General features: G+C 41.1%; 1 protein-coding gene across 1 annotated transcript; it reads right to left on the bottom strand.

Moving 5' to 3' along the window:
- Nucleotides 1-5: 5 nt before the first annotated feature.
- LOC106567661 (SH2B adapter protein 2) lies at nt 6-16,764 on the bottom strand. Its single transcript, XM_014137207.2, has 9 exons — nt 16,394-16,764; nt 9,310-10,036; nt 8,919-9,020; nt 6,703-6,794; nt 6,367-6,452; nt 6,128-6,274; nt 5,847-6,043; nt 5,293-5,464; nt 6-3,884 (listed from the first exon to the last, which is right to left on the bottom strand). Exons 2-9 carry the CDS (start codon nt 9,799-9,801, stop codon nt 3,562-3,564), a joined length of 1,611 nt encoding a protein of 536 aa, XP_013992682.1. The 5' UTR covers nt 9,802-10,036; nt 16,394-16,764; the 3' UTR covers nt 6-3,561.
- Between the last annotated feature and the right edge of the window lie 271 nt (nt 16,765-17,035).

Here is a 17,035-nt window from a genome sequence, read left to right on the forward strand (position 1 = left end):
GAATGTCACTTGGGTCTTTATTAGCATGTGTCAGTGTTGATACAATACTGAATACAAAGAGGGTTAATCATAAGGGTTACAGCAGCACAGGACTTTCCATTGTTGTAGAACCGTACAAAAATGGGTACTACACAGTCCAGAATAATTTGTGTTTATTTACTCTCCTGCAGATGCATCAATTCAGTAAGGCCGGGATGATACGAGTATTGCAATATGGCAAAAATTTAAACATGAAGCAGAACCTTCTTTTTTGAAAAAACCTGCTGTATGTAAAATTTGGTGTGCTATAAGCTTGGGAAATAAATACATGTGACTCTGGATGACAACATAATGATGTTTGTTTTGAACATTAGGACTGTTTTCCTAAAGAAGAAATCTGCTTCGTGTTTTGTTTTCTTGCCACGATAATAACGAATATCGCGATACTGGTATCGTCCCGGCCCTACAATTCAGTCTAATAGAGATGCACGTGACCAATGTGAGTCAGACATTTTCAGACTTCAAAATGTAGTCCTATTCATGTTTGATGAACTAATCTACACTACTTTTGAGGTCGCTTTAATGTATATATAAAAAATATTATAGTTAGCAAATTTACAGAGGCAGTAGAGTTAGAATTATCCCAACGGCAATGCATTGATGTTCTTGTAAGTATACATTTTAAAAGACAGAACTTTAAAATATGGGGAATAATAATAAGTGTTTGGTTAGTGTAGTGTAGTCAAATATTTTTACCACCAGATGTCTCCTACAGAATCTTAATTGAATTAGAGGGGACAAAATGTATTTAAAGGTCATATGCAGCCATTTTATCTCAATAACCAGGTTTCCAAACTTTTATGCGCGTAAAGTACATGTCAGATCATTTTTTTTATGAAAGGCCTGATGGAAACAAACATTTTTTTCAGTAAAATTTCCAAATGTCGGCAAAACAAAATACACTAAACAAGGTGAGATCTTTTTGTGTCGTAAAATGAATTATGCGAGAAATGTCATTGGAAATGCTTTTTTGCACAAATATTGACATAATAACCATCATACCGAAGTAAACTTGGAGTCACGCGATGACATATTGTGTGGTCCTACCACTACGACTCATCGGGAAAGCATGCAGTTTATTAAACTACAGATGAAATAAATTATGATGAACTTCACAGGGTGTTGAAAGTGTAAGGTGATGAGTTTGATGCTCCTTTCCAATAAATATCTAGGGTCTTATTCTGGTGACATGATAATCGATGCTTGGCTGCTGTAATATTTTTTTATATATTTATCGCTCTTTTGTCCATATAATCTTATGTAAGTTATACGTACACTCTAGTGCACTTGCCAATACCAGAGTGGGCACACTTGCTATATAACGCTATTTTCTTTGTGAGAAAATCATCAGTAGAGTTGAAAATGCGATTGAAACCCTTTTTTTTGGTACATGAGAATTTAACCACAAAATGTATTTTTATGTGCACTACGTCATCACGCACAGGCTTTTATCTGCAACAAGTCAATTTGATGTTAACACCTCTCTGGTGGGAAAATGTGCATATTGTTTTTATGTGGATTTTAAACTATTCACATAAATCTGTCTCCAATTGGATAATTTCTGGGTCAAAATTCAAGTACCGTACTATGATTGATTGTTTTCAATTAAAATGTTCAAAAAGAAACAAAAATAGCTTCTTAGGTAAGAGCAATTTTTCAAGCAAGAATTTTGCTAGGACTGTCGGAGTCGTCTGAGTGAGAGGCCTAATTGGACAAGCCTGATGGGAGGGGTATGTAACCTGAAAACTAGGTGTTATTTTGGATCTAAACTCGGCGCTCCGGTACTGCTTGCCGTGCGGAAGTAGAGAGAGCAGTCTATAACTTGGGTGACTGGAGTAAAAAAAAAAAAAAATGTAATCAATTTTAGAATAAGGCAGTAACGTAGCAAAATGTGGAAAAAGTCAAGGAGTCTGACTACTTTCCGAATGCACTGTATATACAACACAGGAAAATCAAATTTTTGACTGCACTGGGCCTTTACATTTCTTTTGCATTTGATACAATTTTATTCAGGTAGGTACACCAACATGTCATAGTAGCAAGCACAGTGGCATTTCTGTAAGAATGTTTTTATTACAAATGAATATTGCTCCCTGTTGACTAATGTTAATACTCCATGGGGCCAAGGGATTTATGAAACTCACTAGAGAATCAATTTATTATGGTACAGACATGGGGCCACAGTCTTTTGATCAAAGGGGATGACTGAGATCTGGGAGGGATGAAGAGGAGGTTGAATATAACAGTTCCATCCACTGGGGTGTATCATCCTCTTCTTCCTTGTCATGTGTTAGCTCTGAGATTCCATGACATTGACAACTACCACAAGTCGTTATCTCAAGTTCACTGCACGTCCCCATCCATTCCTACCCGATTCTGACCAGAGTTAAACATGCGTAAATGGAACCTTACTTCCTTTTTATGCACTTTTAGCTCTATGTGTTCTTACCTTGAACTTAAGCATGAGAATAGCATGCTATTCATTCGAGGGGGAGGTCTAAGAAATTGTGTTGCGAGGAAACCATGAATAAGGTTGAGCGATTAGAAATAACAATATTTCCCGATAGAAATAACAGCTTTCTCCATTCACTGTAATGTATAACTTGATAAGAACTATTGATAAGAGCTAGGTAAATGAGTAATACGTTTGGAGAAGGGGATTGTAAATACACAGCAATTGCTTTAGATTATTTTTCCTTATGATCCCTGGAGACGAATGTGAAACCAGCCATATGGAAGCAAACTGAAAATCACAACAACATGACATGATTTACAGCCTCTTTTCCACAGTGAAATAGGCTATAAATAGCTGTGCCATTAATCAACATTTTAATTGTGCCCTCATAAATTGTATGGATGAAATTTGGAGACCCAAGCTTCTGTAGGGCTGAACCTGCTGAGTTGATGTATGCGCTTTAGAATGTTTTAATTACAGCTTACACCTGGGCTTTTCTCCATTTTCTTTTACAATGTGCATCATGTTAAATATTAGCCTCTATCATGAGCCACCGTCAGTAATACCCACATACATTCTGTGAATTTGTAGCTTACATTTGGCATCATTCCATTCTGTTTACCTTTCTTTACTCTATCACGTCCGTGTGTTTCCTGAGGGTCGCTAGCATTAGTGGGTCATATTAGGCTAACGTTGTGGAATAATTTTGGACATGTAGCCTATTTCAATCATTATGGGACTCAGACCACACGTAGCAGGTTAAACCTGGAGCCTGGCGCACAGTTCACTACGACTGGACTGTTGTCATACAGTTCCATGATTAGGGTAGATTTATAGGACTTGTTCAACCCCTGTTGTACACTTTTTTTTCCACCATCCAATATTTCGGGGACTAAACTTGAATATGACAACTTTCAGGATGACTCAAACCACTGTATTGTTTTTATTCATCAATATATTTTGTGCGTAAAGGCTCTCCAAACCTGTTCCACCACCTGCAAAATCCATTTGACAAAACAGATATCTGATCCTGATGCTGTCAGAGTCATAGATGACGTCAAGGTTCCTCAGTAGAGAGAGTACTGGTTCTCCACTGCTCTTGTTCTTTGTGCTCCCTCAGTCTCCTGCTGTTCATCAGCTGAGCCACCAGAGGGCGGTAGAAGATGCTCTATGCTGCCACTGCGACTCAGTAAGCCACCACCACCCCCATCCTCTAGTCTGGGGAAGGGAGGCAGGATGCGGGATAGAGCAGGGGAACTGGGGGGGAGAGGAGAGTCCACGGATCCACCAACTGGCTGCAAGACTCCGGGAAAGAATTGTGCCGATTGGTGGAGGCCGTTCCGACAGCCAGGCTCTCTGGTAGGGGTGGACATCCGAGACATACAGAGCTCTGTAAAGAGGAACCCAACGGATACACGAGACATGTTTGAAACACACAGACAAATGCACCATAGATCTAACCTTGTTCGACAATCCTGATCTCGCAAGCTTACATTCTGTTGTGAAACTAAAATAAAATGCAAGTGGTCAGGATGGTGGATCAGGCTACCATAGATCTAGCTTGAAGCACAGCAGCATCAAGTCAGAAATTGCAGTTACAATAATATGATGTTCTATATTCAGGGGGTAATAGTACAAAATAACATCTTAAGATAAAAACAAATCAAGAGGACTGGTTTTAGTGATCCATAGGGAAGGATTTGTGAAGGAGGATATTTCAGTAGAAATCAAAACAGGAAAGACCAAATTAATTCAGAAAGGCTGGCACTAAGAGGGGTTACCAGTGGTGTAAAGTACTTAAGTAGTACTTTAAAGTATTTTTACTGAAGTTGTTTTTTGGGTTATCTGAACTTTACTATTTATAGTTTTGACCACATTTACTTTTACTCCACTACATTCCTAAAGAAAATAATGTATTTTTTACTCCATTCATTTCCCCTGACACCCAAAAGTACTTGTTCCCTGACACCCAATTCACACACTTGATCATCCCTACTGCCTCTGATCTGGCGGACTCACTAAACACAAATGCTTCGTTTGTAAATTATGTCTGAGTGTTGGAGTGTGCCCCTGGCTATCCGTCAATAAAAAAAGAAAGAAAATTGTGCCGTCTGGTTATAAGGAATTTGAAATGGTTTATACTTTTACTTTTGATACTCATGTACATTTTAGCATTTACTTTTGATACTTAAGTATATTTGAAACAAATACTTTGACTTTTACAGAGGTAGTATTTTACTGGGTGACTTTCACTTTTACTTGAGTCATTTTCTATTAAGGTATAATTACTTTTACTCAAGTATGACAATTGAGTACTGGCCACAGTGAGAGGATTGGCCACAATTGGAGCAGGTACGGGGAAGAGAGAGCAGCACTGAGTAAAGAAGGTAATCCTACAGAGGGAGGAACAGAGAAAAGGGGATTAACTAAAAGTGCCCTTTGTCTCTTTCGCCTCTCCCTTCCCTTGTGGCGAATCATCAAAAAGACATCAGCCTGAAAGAGTGATCCTCAATTCCTTATGCTTGCCTGGTCCAGTGGATCTTTCCTAAAAGACTCCTTTGTCAGCTTGAAACAACTTTTTCTTTGAAAACCACTGTTCGGCTAGGTAACCCTTTTTTTAGCTTCGATAATGTAAATGCTTGACTGAACACATTTAAGATGAGAGGTTAGATATGGGTCAGGAACCAAGGAATGCAGGGATTGTTTTTGGGCACTAGACATGTTGGACATTATTATAATCATAATAGCCTACATTTTACATATCTCAAACAGTAAGACAGCATTAGCCCACGTGTTACCTGGGCGGCTGCGCTGTGTCTGGACGTAGCATCGCAGTGTGACATCTGCAGCCCCGCGGGACTCCAACGGAATGGGGTGGCAGTGGAAGTGCTGCAGCATGTCCCCCACGCTCTGGAACCACAGGTGGTGCACATGGCACTGGCCCTGAGAGTCCACAGACAGACGCAGGTGCTGTTCACAGGGAGGTAGAGGCATGCTGTTAGGTATTTCTACCATTACCATTGGTTTGCGTTCAACAATGCTAATGCTAAGCTGTAGCTTAGTAAACACACACATCTTGGGTCGTTGCTAGACTACTTTCATGTGTCCATAAGATTAGATACATTTGGGTGAACTAGCAGGGGAATACAAGGGAATCTTTGGGTGAATAATTGTTTTAATGAATCAAGGCCATATGGCCAATACTCAGCAGAGGAAGCATGTGGTTTACATGTGCAGGGCAATGACAAATACAGACTGATTTTGCCCTTGTGACGCAAAGGGGAACCCTGAGTGAATGGGCAGCCAGCCAGATAAAGAGACTAGTTTGGAACCAGGTTGCGTCTGAGTGTACCTTGGCTTTGCCCTGGAAGTTGAAGGTGAGGACGTATTCTCCCAGGCGCGTCTCGCTCTGGCGAATCACAAAGAGCCCATGGCTCCGGGCTCCGCCCACCAACACCAGCTGAGCAGCACTCACTCGAGACAGTGTACCGTGGAACCATGGGTAGCAGGTCAGAGAGGTGTCCATCTCAGAGCGGGGTGTTCCTTCACCTACGGGTGAGAAGCATAATAACCTTTTATCACAATATTGTCGTAGCAAAAAGCAGCCTTTCCACATAGAGAGCTGGCCATTACCTGCTCCAGGCCTGTTGGACTCCAGTGACTGGAGGAAGCGTTCTAGGGGGACATGGGTGGGGTGCAAAGGGGAGGCCAACAGGGTCCGAAAGCGGGGCCCTGAGGGGCCACAGGGACCAGCACGGTGCTGAGGGGTCTTGGGTATGTCTGGGTGGACATAGAGAGAGCATGGAGAGAAAGTTACCCTATACAGTCAGATGCTGAGTTACCATTACCAATTAAAGTGAATAAATACTCACTAGCCGTGAGCTCACAGTTACAGGTGGACACCGAGGGGAACTGGCCATGAGGACAAGACGTCAGCTCAATGTCATCTCCACTGTCCCTGCACAGAGAAGACATAAACACATTAAAACGGGATGAGAAGGAACGGGTTTGATTGTTACTGCATAAAATCATCTATATGGGGTACACCTCAATAGTCTTCTGTCAATCTGAAAAGACAGGGTAGATGAAAGCAATATTGTGGTTGCCCACCGGGATTTTGCTTTCACATCAGTGCAGGAACAGAGAGAAGGGAAGGAAGATTCACCCCTAGATCACAGAGAAGCGAGTGTAATGGTATTTTTCTTTACCCCGGGTCTATGCAGTCCTGAATGTCAGCCACCCAGGAGTGTTTCTGAAGGGAGTCTAACGTCTCCAGGATGTATTCTCCTCCATTCTCCACCTGCAACACAAGCATCGGATTAGGCACAATATTAGCACATTCCAAATCAACTAGACACTTGTGTAGATATGAGAGTATTGGATAGGAGTATAAAGAAACCAAATGATATAGATGGTTAAGTTCTATAATACAGCACAAATGTATCTATCAAACGTAGTTCTTACAGGGCTGAAGGTTACTGACGAATCTAAGATCATTTCAATATATTCTATATATAGGCCAACCTATAACTGAGTGAATGTAGCAGAACATATCTTGATGGTACCATATTAGAAACCTGTTTTGGCCTACTGACAAGAGCTTAGCTGAACAATATGGTCTGTGGTTTACCTCAGCTGACTATTTGTCTCTCTGTCAACTGCACCTCTGTATATTTATCACTCACTCTGCACAAAGCATTGACATTGATTACTACAAAAGACGTGTTTGACAAGTGTATACAGAGTGAGGGACTATATTAACTACATAGACACTGTACTCAGCCTGTCATTCACAGTTTGGTTCATTATGCAAATCTGCATCATACAGAGCATTTGGTAACCCTGACTGTTATGTCATAACGCCTACATACAGTTGAAGTCAGAAGTTTACATACACCTTAGCCAAATACATTTAAACTCCGTTTTTCACAATTCCTGACATTTAATCCCAGTAAAAATTCCCTGTTTTAGTTCAGTTAGGATCACCACTTTATTTTAAGAATGTGAAATGTCAGAATAATAGTAGAGAGAATGATTTATTTCAGCTTTTATTTATTTATTCACATTCCCAGTGGGTCAGAAGTTTACATACACTCAATTAGTATTTTGTAGCATTGCCTTTAAATTGTTTAACTTGGGTCAAATGTTTCAGGTAGCCTCCCACAAGCTTCCCACAATAAGTTGGGTGAATTTTGGCCCATTCCTCCTGACAGAGCTGGTGTAACGGAGTCAGGTTTGTAGGCCTCCTTGCTCTTACACGCTTTTTCAGTTCTGCCCACAAATGTTCTATAGGATTGAGGTCAGGGCTTTGTGATGCCCACTCCAATACCTTGACTTTGTTGTCCTTATGCCAATTTGCCACAATTTTGGAAGTATGCTTGGGGTCATTGTCCATCAGGAAGACCCATTTGCGACCAAGCTTTAACTTCCTGACTGATGTCTTGAGATGTTGCTTCAATATATCCACATCATTGTCCTCCCTCATGATTCCATCTATTTTGTGAAGTGCACTAGTCCCCCCTGCAGCAAAGCACCCCCACAACATGATGCCTCCAACCCTGTGCTTCACGGTTGGGATGGTGTTCTTCGGTATGCAAGCCTCCCCCTTTTTCCTCCAAACACAACGATGGTCATTATGGCCAAACAGTTCTATTTTTGTTTCATCGGACCAGAGGACATTTCTCCAAAAAGTACAATCTTTGTCCCCATGTGCAGTTGCAAACTGTGGTCTTGCTTTTTTATGGCGGTTTTGGAGTGGCTTCTTCTTTTCGTACCAAAGTACGTTCATCTCTAGGAGACAGAGCATGTCTCCTTCCTGAGCGGTATGATGGCTGCGTGGTCCCATGGTGTTTATACTTGCGTACTATTGTTTGTACAGATGAACGTGGTACCTTCAGGCGTTTGGAAATTGCTCCCAAGGATGAACCAGACTTGTGGAGATCCCCAATTTTTTTCTGAGGTCTTGGCTGATTTCTTTTGATTTTCCCATGATGCCAAGCATAGAGGCACTGAGTTTGAAGGTAGACCTTGAAATACATCCACAGGTACACCTCCAATTGACTAAAATAATGTCAATTAGGCTATCAGAAGCTTCTATAAAGCCATGACATCATTTTCTGGAATTTTCCAAGCTGTTTAAAGGCACAGTCAACTTAGTGTATGTAAACTTCTGACCCACTGGAATTGTGATACAGTAAATTATAAATTAAATAATCTGTCTGTAAACAATTGCTGGAAAAATTACTTTGTGTCATGCAAAAAGTAGATGTCCTAACAGACTTGCCAAAACTATAGTTTGTTAACAAGACATTTGTGGAGTGGTTGAAAAACAAGTTTTAATGACTCTAACCTAAGTGTATGTAAACTTCCGACTTCAACTGTACACTTGTGATAAAAATGTACTGACATTACAAGTAAAGCTGACCTTGAGGACAAAGGTGTTGTCCCTGTCTGGCATCTCCAGGGGCATGGTGGTCCGCACCTCCATGACGGCTGTCAGAGGAACACTCAATTTGGGCTTGGACGACTGGGTCAGAGAGAAAAGACAAGTTAAAGTTAGCAATGCATCACTGATAGAAATCTATTTTTCACTGGTAGTTTGACCAAAATTCATATAGTTCACTAGTGGCTGACACCTAACTCGAAGTCCTCCTGACTTCAGAGTCTGGAAAGGCTATGTTGACGATGTTGGAACGATACGTTGATAATGAAGAGGATGTGCTTTTTTACTGATTGGTTCTGCTTTGTGCCTTTCTCACAGTTTGAGATAACCAATCAAAGCTCTAGTCAACTTCTGCGCGGACCAGGGAACCTACCTTGGGCGGCACATAGAACTCCAGCAGGAAGCCCCCCTCCCCTTCAGTGACCCCTCCTTCTCTCATCCTCCTCAGCAGCAGACGACACTTCTGCCACTGAGCATTGCTGCCCATGCTGTGTGAGTCGTCTGCCACCATGTAACGCAGGGCTCCTTCCCTCTGCACTTCAGCTGGCAGGGGCCTCAGGGCAGCACAGCGGGATCCCCGGGGCATACGCAGCAGGCGGGGACTCCAACACCCTCCCGTATCCCCGTTGAGCTTGCAGCGGGGTTCTGGAGAGGCTCCTCGGCTCCTCTGGAGCATGTCCCGGACCCCGTCCACCACACACAGGCTGACGTTACGTAGGGAGAAGCCCTTCCTGAAGTTGGCCCTGGGGAGGCCCTCAGATAGGTCCTCTGTGCTGCGGGACTGGCCCAGAGTCAGTGTGGAGGGGCCCCTGGGTTTGGGCCGGTGTCGCGGGCTGGGCTTCTGCTTCTCTGGGCTGCCCTCCATCAGAGACCAGGGAGCGGCTGGAGGACCCAGTGGATCAGAGGAATACTGTAGGTGCAAGCAGGCCTAACAGTCACCCCCTTAGGACAGCAGGCTGTCAGGGCAACTTCCTCAGGTTTGATTGGCTAAGTCAGCTCTGCCCTAAACCACACCCAATAATCCTGAGTACAGAACTGAGAGAGTTCCTCCTCACTCAATCCTGCTCTAAGTCCTCCTCAGTGCATTCGGCTGGTGAGATCTGTGGATAGAGAAGGTCAGAAGAGATGAGGGAGCTGAGTTGTATTTTAGGATAGCCTCAATATTTCATAGTGGATACTCTGGTGTGCTGTTATAGAGACACCTCCATTTTACATCCCCTCCTACCTGATATGACGGCCTATCCTAAAATCCTAATCTCAAACAAAAACATGTGACACTCCCGGTCTCATGTGGGAGACTGTAACATGATCCTCATCAATACCCTAACAACGACTGACTACAATCAATACAAGACTGTGTACCGGTCCGATACAAGCCCTGGTTTGAATATCACTTTCAAATTATAGGTTTTTTGCTAAATATAAAATGATGCTTTTTTTGGGAGAAGCAAACTGCAAGTACACCTTATCTGGTTCCTCCTGACCATTTAGACACATGCACCACTGCCCTTTGGCAGTGGGGGCCGGGAAGGGAAATATGCAGCTTCAAAGTTTAATGAAGCTTTGAACAGAGAGAAAAAAGAGATTGGAAAAAAGGATAGGAGGCCCAAGTAGGAGGGAGGCCAGAGTAAGACTACTCCTTAACGCTGACGTTATACTAACATTTGCTGACTTTTTCGAGAAAGAAAATGACCTATTTGCTATTTCACATTGTCTTCGATGAAGGAGGTCCAAGTCTGTAATTGTACACATGCTGTGCTCTCGTCTGCAGCCTAGCAGATAAGCTGCCAAAATGTGACAAGATTTCTCTCAGGCACAAGGGCAGGGGGTTATCACCTAGCACTGAACAGCCATCCTTTGAAATAAGGGCTCAGCAGGAGAGAAATACATATCTCCTTATCTTAAAGATGATCCATAAATATTAAAGAGGTCCAATTAATGGTCTCAGGGCCGGGGCTAGATGGGCTAGACGATCAGGCCTGGGCAGCTGGCCGCCTCGCATTGAATCAACGTCTCTACTGATTGGACTTTTATGACGAGCGAAGGGAGATTTCAGCCTAATTATCTTCTAATGGCTGTGCCTGTCACGACGAGATGGTCTTTAAAAAAAAATGGTGACAAACGCTAGTGAGGGGCCCTGTCACCATGGGCAGGAAGAAACTACAACCCCCCCATTGTCACTGCCAACCCTGCACAAAACGACAGTTATCACAGAATTTGTCTGTGTTAGCAGTTTTATTGTCATTCTGGCAGAGATACAGTAATTCACTGGATATGTGTGGTCGCAAACTCAGTACATTATGATGAGTCTGGAGATTCTCCTGTTATTCAAGGATAAGGGATGATTTTCAATAGTAGATAGAGCTGCAGTCAAACATATTTTATGTAATTATTATGGATGAATAAATAGACCATCCTCCATATCACCCATGTTGATGTTCTTACATTTCGTACAGTTTTTGTTTGGGTTCATTCCCCCAACTCTCTCTGTGTGTGTGTGTGTGTGTGTGTGTGTGATATTGTCACAGTGAACATCCATCATTATGAGACTGAGGTATGAGTTAGGTTTGATCACTACTTCTATGCTGGTTCCTATGTCTGAATAATGTATGAATACAGTGTCGCCTTCCAGGAAATGTAAATTGTCTGGGGGGAAAAAAAACATTATATAGTCACCTGATCAAAGATCCATCATTGGAAGATAACACAGTGAAGTGGAATATTATCAAATTGCAAAATGTTATAACAAAATGCATCGTCTCATTGCTTGAGATGCTCATCAAATGTGTCCTCATTCACTCAAGGCCCTGTTCAAGTACAAGTCTCCCACTGGGCACAAACTGGTTGAATCAACGTTGTTTCAACGTAATTTGTCAATGTATTGTGGCGTGGAATCTACATGGAAAATACATTGGATTTGAAAAAAAGTCATCAACCTAAACTGTTAATTTTGAGGGTGACATTTCTACCACACGATGATGGCATCATGGTAACCAAATGTCAATTTCTAAAATAACGTCAGATCTTCAATGTTATATCCACTATCTGAATAAAAACAATAGGCTGGGCAGCACCTCCTACAGGATAATTGATCTACCTATAACGACTCTGATTTCCCATCCAGAGTTTTAAGCAAGCCTTGCTTAGCTATGATAGTTGTCACAGACTATTACCAATGTGCTATCGTGAGAATGATTGTTGAGACAGAGATCTCCACTTAAAAAACGAAATAGATTCACTGTTGCTATCAAAGTCTTTCCAAAAGGGTAGGCTTAATAGTGCAAATTAAATGTGACCATACTTTATCACTCATATCATCAATGATGCTATTTAGGCCTATATAGCATTTGGAAAGTCATCAACAGCTATTGTTCAAATTCAACCAAGAATTCAACTAAAAATAGACAATACAATACGCCTAGGGTTTCAAGCTCTGGTTGATTCAAAATGTAATGATACTTATTGACTTAATGGCTTAGTTCCATTCCTTAACTTTTATTTTTGTTTGAGGTGGAGACGTGAATCCAACATAAAATGTGTTACCTTGTTGACAAGTGAATAGGCTATTTATCAAATCAAATGTTATTGGTCACATACATACATTTAGCAGATGTTATTGGTCACATACATACATTTAGCAGATGTTATTGGTCACATACATACATTTAGCAGATGTTATTGGTCACATACATACATTTAGCAGATGTTATTGCGGGTGTAGCGAAATGCTTGTGCTTCTAGCTCTAACAGGGCAGTAGTATCTAACAGTTCACATTGTATTTTTGTTTTTCAAAAGTGATATTGAATTGTGTTTGGTTGTCAATGCAACCAAATATCAACATTTGAAGGAGATGTATCTTGTGCTTAGATAGTTGGAAATTCAACTAACTTTTGACTGTCTTTTTGAGTAGGTGAATGAATATAGTTTGTAAATCTCATTGATCAATGTCAAAACTTAATATTACCCAATTGTCCACATTGAAATGAGGTGATGTGCCCAGTGGGATGTGATTGAATAAGTGAAAGCAAGGACCACCCAATGCTTTCATCTACCTGTGGTCCCTTAAAGCCAATCAGGAGTCTGTGTTTCAGCCCAACTGCCGCCTCGCCACTTGGTTTGGAACAGAACAAGCTACATTGTCATGGAAGGATTCAGGAGGGATGCATTTTTAAGTCAATTTATACAGTGCCAATGGGGATCGTTATTTTTTTTTTTGTTCTTTTGCGTTGTTTGTTACGTTATTGTGTAACTTTTTACTTTATTTTATTTGGTAAATACTTTCTTAACTCTTCTTAAACGGCACTGTTGGTTAAGGGCTTGTAAGTAAGCATTTCACGGTAAGGTCTACACTTGTATTCGGCGCATGTGACAAATAAAATTTGATTTGATGAGTGAGGGTGAGTGACTAGCCAGATATGGCATTTAAAACCATTACTAACAGAAGGATAGTCTGAGAAGCTTAACGTGAGAAGGTTAACTGCCAGGTCCTCACTATATGAGCAACAATCTTCAAATTTATGGCTGGTTAATTGGAATTGGGACCAAGGAAAGCAGCTACATGCGTAGGGAAAAATGTCAATTGATGTGAATCCCAACCACATTACTCTCTGGTATGGTTTGATTACTTTTTGTGGAGTTTAAAACTCAATGCGCAACAGATTAAATTAGAATGTAACTAGGTTTCTACCTTATCAGAATTTTTAAAAGTACCAGCTTTCTATCTTATTTCTGCATATTTTCTTTTATCACTCAGATTCCCGCTCTGCGTCCACTGATACAGTCCAATGCAGATTCTCTTACCAGGTGGTGTTTCCGCTTCAAAAGACAAAGTTAAAGAATCCCATCAACCATTGGCTGCGATGCCAATGGGTCCCTAGATACCATTATGCACATTCCATACACTCTCTCTCTGACCTGAGTAAAGATGGCAGATACCCACACAGCTTACTGAATCTGTACTCATAGGACCTCAGGACAAAAATATAATTGTTATTCAAACTAACATTTTCACTTCACAGTCAAGAATAAATATTCAAATATCTTTTAGATTTTAAACTAGATGTTTAATATCCACCCAGATCTGAAATGCTCATCTAATACAACTTCCCCTTCCTCTATTTTCGAGGAACTTGACAAGGAATATTGAGTCATTTTCTCCCCCAAAAATCAGCAGAGCACATCTGACATCTCAACATTTAATGAACGTTGTGCCAAACCTGAGAGAGTATATGAGGACCCTAAGGGACATTGAGCACATGCCTCTCTAACTTCACTAGTTAGTGTGGAGAAATCCAATGGGCCCCTCAGCTTTACAAACCATGGACATTCTCTATGGGGCGAGTCCAATTTGGCATCAGTGACTTCTGCCCCTACATTTCCTGCACATTTCTAGTGCTGTTTCTGTCATATTTTCAGTGACATTTCTGCTAATGACAGTGAGTCAGAGGCCATTTTCTAGGTTCTTTCATGGCAATTCCTATGGCAGTCCATTACCTATACAGTTCTGGTTGGGAAAAAGATAATTAATTTATGTTATTGAGCAGATGATTTTCATGCCTGCAGCACAGTTTGTGTGTGTGTGTGTGTGTGTGTGTGTGTGTGTGAATTGAGAGGAGAAACATGATCACTCCTGACCAGCGCCCCCTCTCTTATACAACGTTATGCAGAGACAGGAAGTAACTGTAAGTGGCTCAGACCTCTGACAGCCCTCCACCCACACACAGAAAAGCAGCTGGCCAAACACACACACACACACACACACACACACACACACACACACACACACACACACACAACATAAATGCCCATACAAATAAGTGAGCATAACCAAACACACACGCATGCAATTTCACTAAGCAAACTAAAACTCCCTCACACACACACAAAACACGTTTTGCACAGAGGACAGAATTAAACAATCATAAACATAACATAACTGCATCACCAAAACACACACAGAGAAATATAATTTTCAACAGCATCCAATTAGATACATGGCCAATGTGGCTTTGAGGCAGATCCAAAATCCAATTCATGAATGTAACTTAGGCAAACACTGGCCTGAATGAAACAAAAACATTCACTCAGATCAAGACGACAAGGCTTTGACCAACATCAATGGCAAAGCATACCAAACATGTATTGACTGGTAGATGAAGTTCTCATGCATAATATAACAGTAGAGATATGGAATGTTATGGCTTAACTGTCTCTCATATCATATCATCATGACTCTGACATTTTTGTGTCCCAAAGATAAGAGTTATGAAAAACAAAGGGAAGGAGGGGAATTTTGCACATTCATAGAATTGAAGTGAGTCAATCAGAATGTAGCAACTGAAGTGGAATATCTGGAGTGGGGGTTGAACCAGCGATTCAAATCCAAATTTATTTATATAGCCCTTCTTACATCAGCTGATATATCAAAGTGCTGTACAGAAACCCAGCCTAAAACCCTAAACAGCAAGCAATGCATGTGTAGAAGCACGGTGGCAAGGAACAATCTCCCTAGAAAGGCCAGAACCTAGGAAGAAACCTAGAGAGGAACCAGGCTATGAGGGGTGGCCAGTCCTCTTCTGGCTGTGCTGGGTGGAGATTATAACAGAACATGGCCAAGATGTTCAAATGTTCAAAAATGACGAGCATGATTCTTTGTTAAAACACAACCACACTACCTCCTGTGCCATAAAGACCCAGACCTCTTGGATATCTATGGTACAGGTTGTCTGTTCACACATTTTAAGTGGTGTTATTTATATGCCAAGAAAACAGAATGTATCATGTTCTGCATAAATTCTGTTTTGAATCCTGCCAGAACTTTAAAACATCAGTCCAAAACGAACCATGTTTTAAGGCATAAACCCTTAAGAAATCCTATATGCTTCAGAAAACATTCTTACGGAAAATGCTTATGCCAAATTTTCACACTTTATTTTAGTTTTCTGTTTATAAATGATACATGAAGCATTTAGACCATGTAGTGCTTATGAAGACTTTATAAATCGGCCTATAGCCTTTATAAGTAGTGTGACAACGACTGATGGTGGCTATGTAGCGTCATGGATGGATGATGCATAGACCAACACCGATGAGTTCATAGTAAATTCACCGTTTCACATTCAGTTTACTTTCATATATCATTTTAAAAACCTACTCTATATGATTTTTTCTGTTACATGTCCCACAGTTGAACCCTTGAGGGATTCATAATGCGGTAATAGACGCTTCTGAGCGAGTTCATTTGGGGGAAACACTCGCAATACGAGCGGCACTTCAAAAGCCATACATAAATCAATTGCATTTCCACTGCGAGCTCGAGGACAAAACAGACGCATATTTAATCAAAATTAAATCAGTCACGTTTTAATCGGTAATGTAATTACTACCTACAGTATAGGTTATACCGTTAATTAACTCAGATGGGTAATTATAATTAACTCTATCAATGAACGCTTACCTTATCATCGGCAGTATACTCGCAGCATTGTCTGTCTTTGTCCTCCTATTTAAACGAATTACGACAGGTCAGGAAATGGATTATCAGTCACAAAAATATAATTTCTATGGAAGCCTATAGCTACTTCAACGTGTCCCCCTTCCATCAAAAGTGAACAGACACTAGCGCGCGCCGCACAGCGTGGGTAGTCTGATCAAAGCCGCCTTGTTTAAAGGTCCAATGCAGTCATTTTTTAAAATCTCAATATCAAATCATTTCTGGGTAACAGTTAAGTACCCTACTGTGATTGTTTGAAAATAAAATGGTCAAAAAGAAACAAAAATATCTTCATAGCATGAGCAATTTCTCAAACAAGAATTTTGCTAGGACTGTCTGGGAGTGGTCTGAGTGGGGAGGGGGAAACTGAAAACTAGCTGTTATTGGCAGAGAGTTTTGGAACTCTGTTTCCTATTGGTCTGTTGACTAATTTACCACCTAGTGATGTCACCAGGCAGGCCAAAACTCCATCCCACCAAAACAGGCAGAAATGTCAGGTCTTTTCAAACAGCTCGTATACTGAAAGGGAATTATCATAATTTTCACAATATTATTCCATCCTCATAGTGTGGAAATATATATACAACACAGGAAATCACGTTTTTG

This window comes from Salmo salar, chromosome ssa13 (genome assembly GCF_905237065.1).
Source record: "Salmo salar chromosome ssa13, Ssal_v3.1, whole genome shotgun sequence".
Classification (NCBI taxonomy): Eukaryota; Metazoa; Chordata; class Actinopteri; order Salmoniformes; family Salmonidae; genus Salmo; species Salmo salar.

Coding starts and splice junctions, on each gene's coding strand:
- LOC106567661 (XM_014137207.2), bottom strand. CDS start 9,801: ATGGAGGGCAGCCCAGAGAAGCAGAAGCCCAGCCCGCGACACCGGCCC. Junction 6,795..8,918: donor ACAACACCTTTGTCCTCAAG/GTCAGCTTTACT, acceptor CTTGTGTTGCAG/GTGGAGAATGGAGGAGAATA. Junction 6,453..6,702: donor CAGGACTGCATAGACCCGGG/GTAAAGAAAAAT, acceptor TTCTCTGTGCAG/GGACAGTGGAGATGACATTG.